A 9,544-nucleotide genomic window follows, 5' to 3' on the forward strand; every position below is an offset into this window, starting at 1 on the left:
ATATCTTATACTTCGACGTCTTTCGAAAACTCGGCTTGACTAAGGAGGACTTTGCCTCGAGTCAATCGACACTCACCGGATTCACAAGGGATTGACCACACAACTCTACCTAGATCTTCGGAGGAGTCGATGTCGGGAGCCCCTTCTCGACCTCGATCTCTGTGAAGAAACTAAAGGCCAAGAAGTAGGCAGTGAACCTGAGGGAGTCCCCAACCTCGCCAGGTTACGATCCTCGCTAACCAGATGCCGACGTGGATGACACTGTGCACCCAGGACCGAACCAAGCCATGCAAGCTTACCACACCACGGCGTAAAAGAAACCCATCAGAAAGAAACCTTCTCGAATAGTACCGGATATGAGAGTTTTCATGCAGCTTATACACAAACCTTATAAAGACTCGGAAGAACCTAATCCGACGTCCCCACGTCTTTTTAGATCAGGGCTGGAAATGGTCCATAGATTTGGGATCGGGCTTTTAAAGACTTCAATACAATTGGGCTTTAGTAACGATCCGTGTTATTATTATAGAAGTTTATAACGGTTGTGAGGTGCGGCCGATATGCTCCTTTGAAACCTTTAAAACCGTCCATCTGACTTCTTTTGTCAGTTGATGCTATAGTCTTAGTTTGACCACTGTCAAAACCGTCTATCTCACTTCTTTTGTTATACCGGCCGTCCGTATGATTTGATCGATGGAACTTTTTAAAGCGGACGGTGGAGATCAAAAGAAAAATGGGGCGCCTCTGCGATCTGACCCACTCTCCGCTTTTGCCCTCATCAAACGCCATCTGCTCTTTCCACCTGTTCCGCTTTGTCTCTGAGTCGAAGCCTTACTTGCGAGGGCGAAAGTGAGGGGGAAGGGGAAGGGGAAGGGGAAGGGGAACCATGAGCGCAGGCGCAAGCACCTTTGTCATCAGGTGGATCAACTTTTTCACCATGGTGAGCCACTCAGCTGCTTTGCGGTCACCATGTTCGATCCCCATTCCCGAGCTGAACACTAGGATTGTCGTTTTGATTGCATTTCTTGGTCTTGAAAGTTGGTGCTTTTCGTATTACTCGACTTCCCTTTTGAACGTTCTGTAGTTTTGGGTGCATTTCCTTGGATGATTAATGCATGCTTTCTCAAGAAAAAACTGCTCTTTTTCTCCCTATTTTTGGTGAAGCGTGTGGCTTTTCTAAGAGACGTCAGTAAATTGTCTGTTGCTTAAGCCTTTAAGTTGATCGTCCTTTCTTTTGGTTTTTGGAGTAATGGAATATCACCCGCATTTGCCCTCAAGTCCTAATCTTGTTTCGAAGAATAGAAAATTAGGATAGATGGATCAATTCCTGCTCTCTGATAATGCTGCTTGCTATTTGAAGTTAGCAAATGGAGAGAAAAAGAAAGCGAGATCTTTTTTTCTTGTAGACATGCTACTTAAATCTTGTATCAACATCACCTTTAAAGTAGTTTTCTCCTAATCTGATGTTGCAGATACTAGCAGTGGCAGTTGTTTGCTTTGGAGTATGGATGAGCATCCACCACGATGAATGCCGAAAGTCCTTAACCCTCCCTGTCATAGGTCTTGGTGCATTGATCCTTTTAGTGTAAGCCTCTTTCCTTTTTGATCCGTTCTGAAGATGTTAATGTTCGATACTTGCTTTCACGTTTTCAGGATTAATGTTGGTTTACTCCATATTGTAGATCTTTGATAGGTTTCTTGGGAGCTTGGAAGAATGTCACTGTACTGCTGTGGGTGGTATCCTTCTAATAAGTTGCAACATGTCAATTAGTTTTTTTTTTTTCTTTTATTCTTTTTGTCGTTTATCCTTCTCATACTTAAGACGTCCTTGACACTGAAATTTCAGTATCTTGTCATGTTGTGCTTGATTTTGGTCTCAATCATGATATTCACAGTAGTAGCGTAAGTACCATTGGTTGGAATTCTTGTTTAGTATCATTTTCTTTTCATTTCATGATATGCAATTAGACATAATTTCTATCGAATCTGGAAATTTCCTTGATTTACCAACAAGAAAGATATTATGCTTAGTCTATCGGTCTGTGAGTGTTTTCTGTATGACAGATATTATTGAAAATTATAAAGAAAACATGTGATAAATGGAAAAGAAATGAAGATTCTTGTAACTCAGTTACTTTTTTTAGCAATAAATGGGAGCTGAAGTACATATCAAAACATTGTCTAAATAAAGCTGCCTTTCACTATTTTAAGGAGCAAATCTTTTTTATTTAAAATTTAACCTTTCTGAATCTCTAACCATTTATTCGGTCCACTAAGAGTCATTTTAGTTAAATTAGCTACCCATTGTTTAACTGGTCTCTAGAATTATGATCTGATGTCATTTCCCTTTTTTCTTATAGTTTCATGAGTTCTCTTGATTGCCAACATATAGAATATCTGTCTCTTACTTGGCTACTTCTTCTTTCCTTTTCTTCTGTTACTTCTTTATGATTAATGTTTAAAATTAGTCTCTCTGAGATATGCAACTCCATAAAATTTATTAGTGACTTTTAATTCACACACATCTTACTTAAGTTGCTATAGTATTTGTAAGTAAGAGGGGGTTGTCTCCTTTTGGCTTTCAAAAATATTCCATTTCAGTAGAACATGGCACTCGGAAAAAATACTTACAGCCATCTAGAATCATGCTTTATTTTCATTTTTTTAATTGGTTGTTGATGTTGAATCTAATCAATATTATTGTAGGTTTATTATAACGAATAGTGGTTCTGGTCATGCTGCAGCTGGTCTGAGGTAAGAAAACCTGTTATAAGTTAATATTTGCTACTTAGGTTATAGTGAAGTGAAAAATCAACGTGAGAAAGATCTGAGATAACATTTGTCATTGCCATATTAAAAGTTTTATGAATAACTGCATACCTTAAGGTTAGAAGCATTCGTCCAGCTTCAGTTTTAGAAGAATCATGTTTCATTCAAATGTCATTATTAACATATAGATGGTTAAATATCGAAATATGTTCTCAATAAACAATTCACAGCCTCGCATCTGCTTGTTGGATAATGGCAGTTATTTAGAGACCATCGCAAACAAAAGTCTTGAGTTAAAATATTCAGTTTCCATTGTTGCAGTACTTCTGTTCAACAGTTAGTCATTCAGAATAGCTTGGAAGTTCCCAAATTTGATGGGAACTACAGTTCTCTGGATGATTATCAGGGTGCATAAGGAGTCTGCTGAACTTCATCTCAGTAAAAGAGTCTTTAGTCCTGTATGATACTCCAGCCATTTCTTAATACATTTCTGTTTAGGTACAAGGAGTATCATCTTCAGGATTACAGTTCTTGGTTCTTAAAACAGGTAAGTCTTATCTTCTATGTAACCACACTATGATGTTCCTTCTCTGATTTTGAATGTATATCAGTAGTATGTCCACTTCAATTTGCTTGCTGTTTTAAGCTCAACAATACCAAAAACTGGAGAAGCTTGAAGAGCTGCCTTGTCAAGTCTGAGCAATGCAATAATTTGCCAAAAAGATACAAGGTCAGATCTTCTTTGTTTCTAAAATGTGAGCTGTTGCATCTTTTCTCACTTGTCTTAACTTCGAACAGAATCTGAAGGAGTACAAACTGGCAGAACTAAGCCCCATCGAGGCTGGTTGCTGTAGGCCACCATCAGAGTATGCTTGTCTACTTTTGCCATTTTACTACTTGGACTATCATCTAGTGTTATCTAATTTGTATTCGGAACTCCTGGGTTAAAACAAATTTGTTAAAGTTGATCCGATGCTTTGTTTTTATGCTTTACACCAATAGTCCATGCTGGTCCACTGAGACCTCTTAACTGCTTTAGTTAAAGTTGGCAAATTTGTTGGAAGCTAATTAATTTGGATAGCAAACATATTATGTAGCTTGCGAAACACACAAGCAGAAAGAACCTCTTCCAGTTTAGCACTAACATCACCTTTGTGTCTCTGCTTCTGCTCCTATGGTATAGCCATCTGTGATCCTATCTGTATGGTTACAAGGAAGGCATGCTTTCCTCCATATGGATATGCAATGTTTGCCTCTCTATGCTACAAACTTCTTAACTCCATAGCTTCAGCCATATTTTGAAATACAACTTTTTTGTTTAAGTTCTTTGTTGAAAAATAAATTGATTATCTTTTTTGCTTTGTGCATCATGGGTACATTTTATTCTTCTACTTTTAGATGTGGATATCCTGCAGTAAATGCTTCCTATTATGATCTGAGCTACCATCCTGTAAGCACAAACAAGGACTGCAAGCTTTATAAAAATGCACGAGCCATCAAGTGTTATGATTGTGATTCTTGCAAGTAAGTTCCTTGAATACAAGAAGTTTGTCCTGAAGCTCATTTTTCGATCTGATTAACAATACTTTCTTGTACTTTTTGTTTTCAGGGCTGGAGTTGCGCAATACATGAAGGAGGAATGGAGAGTGGTTGCAATTTTCAATGTCATTCTTTTTGTTGCATTGGTAAGTTTCTAAAGTTCCATATGAAACAGTGACATGGTACTGGCAGTGATTTGTCATTATTTGCTTGCCTGATCTTTTCAATCTGGATTGGTATCTGGAGTTTGACTGATCTAATCAACTTGGAAGTGTATCCAACTGATTTAATTATATTACTGATATTCTTTCTCTTTCGCCCCTGCTTTATGGTTCAGTCAATCGTATACTTCATTGGATGCTGCGCGAGGAGGAACGTCTCAAGTAGCCACTCATCGAAGGCAAGAGGCCGATGATCACCCATATTGTTCGCTCGGCGCAGAAGATAAGCCCTCTGATAAATTAGTTGAGAAATAACAAATCTCGCTCCTCATGTATTTTACCAGCGGAACACCAAGAACTAGATGGAGCATAATTCTGTGACATTTGTTGTTTTCAATTAATTGTCAGCTGCGTGAATGTATTAAAAATGGATTCATTCCTTTCATCAGATTGGAGTCATGGTTGACTAGTTGCGGGAGATGAGTCATTTTTGGATGCACCAAAAGTCAAACATATCAACATAGTCAAAGATTACTCCTGAGATATTTGAGGCCAGGTCTGTAGCCTACTACTATGGCAACTTGATCTGAGAGTTGAATAACAATCAAATGACGGCTTAATTTGAACAAGGAAAAGTTATTCATATCATAACATGCAATAGTCAGCTCAGGACCACAAGGGAAAAAGACTTTTCGTTGTCATCTTTTGTAGGTGATCCTAAAGTTAGTTCAAAACATCAAAGCAGAGTGTTTGGGATCTTTATGGACATGTGCACCTGTCGATCTACTCCAAAGGTAATTAGCAAATTATCAACCTATAGGGAGAATGCTTTCCATGATTCAATAAAATCTGATGATGTATTAGCAAATTATCAGATTTTTGGAGTGATCTATCTTAGCTAGTAAAAGTTCTTATGAAAATCCATCTTCATCACTATTTTTTTATAAAAATATATTAGATTCTCTGTGGTATGTGCATATATATTCTCCTAAAAATTCCTACTGTAGGGAGGTTTTAAATTGTAAGTGATGGATTAATATAGAGATTTAAAATTTCATGATACTAAGGGAAAAGCCTTTTTTAAGTATATTTATTTTAATTTAAGCGAGTATAATAAGAAATTTGGATCTAGCATAGAAAAACGTTTTTGAAATAACAATAACATTGGATGAGATCTGGCTGGCCTAATTGCTTATACTAAAATTAGTGTTGTTGCTGTCTTTCATGTTTTTATAAACAACAAGAAATAAAACGTTTTTGTTTTTCCTCCCATGCCGATGTTTCGATTGTCGAGTCAATCAATGTGGCAGATAGCCATTGGTGGTTGGGGTTGTGCGACCGCAGCCTGTCTGGCACTGGACAGCTGATCTGGATACCGAAATGAATGAAACCAAATGGTCGCCGCCAGTGCTTGCTATTGTGGCGGCCTGTTTGATCTCTATAAAACGACGGGTCGCGTCCATCTTCCCTTCCTGTCCTCGTCTTGGGATCTCCGCTTCCGCTCGGTAGAGAGAAGGAGATGGCGGTGGCGGAGGTATGGGAGGTGTCGAAGAGGGCGATCGAGGCTTACACGGGGTTGTCGCCGGCGACGTTCTTCACGGTGCTGGCAGTGGCGGTGGCGCTCTACTACACGGTCGCGGGGTTCCTGGCACCACCCCCGCCCCCGCCGCCGAGGCAGGTGGAGGTCGACCCGCTCCCGCCGCCCGTCCAGCTCGGGGAGGTCACCGAGGAGGAGCTCCGTGCCTACGACGGCTCCGATCCTAAGAAGCCGCTCCTCATGGCTATCAAGGGCCAGATCTATGACGTCACCCAGAGCAGGTCTGCTTCCTCTCCCTCGATCCCCCATCCGTATGGTCTCGGATCAATGGAGTGTGTTCGATCGATTTGGTTTCCGTTTCGTTGTGGGTCTTTCTAGGGTTTAGTGTTGCGCCTGAGGTGTTTCTGTTTCCCATCTCCCTGTTAGTTTGTTTAGTTGATGCTTTTGTTTCTGCTATGCCTAGATTATCTTTTTCCTCTGGGATCAGTTTTCCTGTATCTTGATGTCTCGATGATTTACTCAGGGTTTTGTGGCACTATGGCTCTTAAACCTGACCTTGGTAATGGTTGGATCAGAGCTTGAGTTACCTACGAAGGTGAGGCTGCGAGCAAGAGCCTTGTGCACTTGGACTGGCCTTTGGAAACAGTCCAAATTAACCCTTGCAGGGCTAAGGCTGCTCACCTTGACAATACCACTTGACCTTTGAATCGGACTTCCATGGATAAAGCGACAACGTTGTCGTTGCTACTCTCGTTAGTTTGGTTTTATTACTTTACTTTTTGGTCGGACGATCATCGTTTGTAAAATTTTTTTAAAGCTTTATGCTTTAACTTTGGTCTAAGAGTGCTAAGTAGATGGAGCGAGGTTATTTTCTTCTGCTTTAAAGAAAATTACAGGAAACGGGAATCAGGTCTTGTCCCCGTATACTACAATGGTTGCAGTATTAAATAGATTAATGCTGGATCATAGTGTATTTAGGTACCTTTTAATCTAATTCAAATACCAAATTATTTGAGCTAGAACAACCGGTTGTGCTTTAAAGTTGGTTGGTGGAATACCTGCAGTGTAATAAAATTAAGAAAATCGTACAATGCATTAGCATGTTGGCCTGAGTTGATTTTTGGAGACCTTTTGCTGCATATATATGTATAATATATGTATATAGGTGCTGGTTTATGTTTCATTACTATCTTATCAGTCGGAAAATAAGATTGTAGTATGTTCAGCTTATGTAATACTTCTAAGGGGGATGATTCAGCCCCTTTTAAATATTACTACCAACCATTTCTCCCTGATAAGCAAGAGGAATTATGTATGTAGTCATTTTGAAGGTGAGTTTTCATGGCTTTGGACGAAGTGATTTCTTCATGCATCACACAAAATAGCTTATTCATGCTTTGCACATGAACAATCAGAAAACTTATGTGAACAAAGTCATTCCATATGCCTCGTCATAGACAACGTGCAAGGCATTGTACTGTACCCTGATGGACCAGTCAGTAGTGTCATGCCTACAGTGCTTTAAGGTAAAACTGGTACTGGAGAACCCAAGAATACAGGGAGTGGTTTGGAGAATTAACTTCTAGATTTGCTAGGCGCTGCTCCGTCTTGGATCTTTTGTGTGTCTTTTGAAATGGGGAAATAACCATAGCAAGAGGTTGGATGAAAAGATAATTTTACGTGATTGTAGAAGCTAGAAAGTCAAGATCAGTCATATGTCAGGAGACCTGATGATCGGTAATCTGTTTAGTTAGAGGCATTATCAGTGGCTAGCCAGGATGAACTTTGTGATAGATTTACCTGATTTGCTCTGAGATTCTCCTTTGCAGTATTTTAATAATATGATTTTGGCACCTCAATCTATCTCCGTAAAAAGAATAGTGATGCATCTCATTTGACTTCAGTGCTTCCTGAACCCAGCTCGCTGTATGTAGTAAAACAATTTTGTGAAGCCTTAACAAAGTGTGTATTATTTGAAAATTATCTTCATGGGCATGTTGCTTATCTTCAGAATGTGGTCGGCAAGACTATTTTCCACATACACGAGACTTAGCAGGTGTGGCCTCTTGTGGACGGTATTACTGGATGATTGCTATATCACCTATGGTTTGTTGACTTCTCCCAACTTCCTATGCTTCACGTTGAATGCGTTGAAATCTTCAACAATCAAATGATGCTCTTCTTGGCAGTAAACAGAATGGAATTCTTGTTTATATGTTTTGCCACTAATCATGCAGAATCCTTTTCTTTTCATCTATTTCAGCTTGGCCTTATGCTGCTTTGCGTGTATCAACAAAAACCTTTAGTATATGAAATCTTAAAATTTTCTTATGTTGCCCTCCTCAGGATGTTCTATGGACCTGGTGGTCCATATGCATTATTTGCTGGTAAAGATGCAAGTAGAGCGTTGGCAAAGATGTCATTTGAACAAAACGATTTGACTGGTGATATCTCTGGTCTTGGCCCCTTTGAGCTTGAGGCCTTGCAGGACTGGGAATACAAGTTCATGGACAAATATGCGAAAGTTGGAACAATCAAGAAGATAGTGCCAGACACCGAGGGGTCCAATGACGGCACCTATGAAATAACAAAAAAAACCTTAGAGGCTACAGATGATTCAGATAAACGAGATAGACAAAGTGCAGAAACAAAGGAGGATGGTCAAGCAGAAAGTAGCACAAACGTGGAACACAGTGAAGTGCCGAAGGAGGATGGTGCGTTAGGTCATGGTGATGAATTAGAACAACATGCAGAACTAAAGGGACATGGTTCATCGGATCATGGTGAGGAAGCAGGTTGTGGTGCAGAGTTTAAGGAAGTTGGCACTGGTGAAGGTACCAAAGAGTAAGTCACTGCAACTTTGGTATCTGCGTAGACCTAATATCATATTACCTCATCAAATCAAAGTTCGTATGTTCACTTCTTATCCGATGACCTGCATGATATGAGAGCTCTTAGATTGAGAGGTGGATCTGTTCGCCTGTCAATGCAGTATGCATTGCATGTGTAGAAAGTGTTGTCTAGTTAAACGTCTTTAATGTTTCTTTCAATAATGGCCTTCTGTTATGGCACTCCAGATATTTGTATGATCATTTTGTTTTTATCAACTTTACATACTGTTGGCTATATGATATAAGATGAATCGATAAATACAAGTGACTTTACTAGAGGTTATGCATGATGCTTCTTAAAATGGTATAGGAAGATATTGTTGGTGAAGCGTAATGATGCTTTGGTGATCTTGATTTCCAGTACAAATAAATCAATTTACTATGTTTTTGAAAATAGTGACCTTGCTGCTTAAATTCCATGACCAAGCATCAACGAAGTAATCTTGCTCCAAAACTCTAAGGTGGGTTCATCTTCCATATCCAGTTAGTTGTAGATTGATGAGTTTAAGCTCAAGCTAATGAAGATGAACACATTTTTCTATCTTAATCGATTCATTTCTCATTTAGCACTAACAATGGTGACCTAGTAAGAAGAAAATATAACGTAGGGGGACTAATGTCGATGACAAATCTAGCTGATCGAGAAA

At 39.3% G+C, this 9,544-nt stretch overlaps 2 protein-coding genes across 2 annotated transcripts; both read left to right on the plus strand.

The window, feature by feature from the left end:
• Window positions 1–808: 808 nt before the first annotated feature.
• On the plus strand, window positions 809–4,938 carry LOC135596547 (tetraspanin-10-like). The gene is made up of 11 exons (XM_065088600.1): window positions 809–940; window positions 1,473–1,585; window positions 1,683–1,737; window positions 1,847–1,902; window positions 2,707–2,754; window positions 3,268–3,316; window positions 3,416–3,499; window positions 3,568–3,635; window positions 4,168–4,293; window positions 4,379–4,454; window positions 4,646–4,938. Exons 1-11 carry the CDS (start codon window positions 887–889, stop codon window positions 4,721–4,723), a joined length of 807 nt encoding a protein of 268 aa, XP_064944672.1. The 5' UTR covers window positions 809–886; the 3' UTR covers window positions 4,724–4,938.
• A 952-nt stretch (window positions 4,939–5,890) lies between these two features.
• On the plus strand, window positions 5,891–9,184 carry LOC135596886 (membrane steroid-binding protein 1-like). Its single transcript, XM_065089137.1, has 2 exons — window positions 5,891–6,287; window positions 8,353–9,184. The coding sequence occupies exons 1-2, from the start codon at window positions 5,989–5,991 to the stop codon at window positions 8,852–8,854; spliced, it is 801 nt and encodes a 266-aa protein (XP_064945209.1). The 5' UTR covers window positions 5,891–5,988; the 3' UTR covers window positions 8,855–9,184.
• The last annotated feature ends 360 nt before the right edge of the window (window positions 9,185–9,544 follow it).

Source organism: Musa acuminata, chromosome BXJ1-11, assembly GCF_036884655.1.
Source record: "Musa acuminata AAA Group cultivar baxijiao chromosome BXJ1-11, Cavendish_Baxijiao_AAA, whole genome shotgun sequence".
Lineage (NCBI taxonomy): Eukaryota > Viridiplantae > Streptophyta > Magnoliopsida > Zingiberales > Musaceae > Musa > Musa acuminata.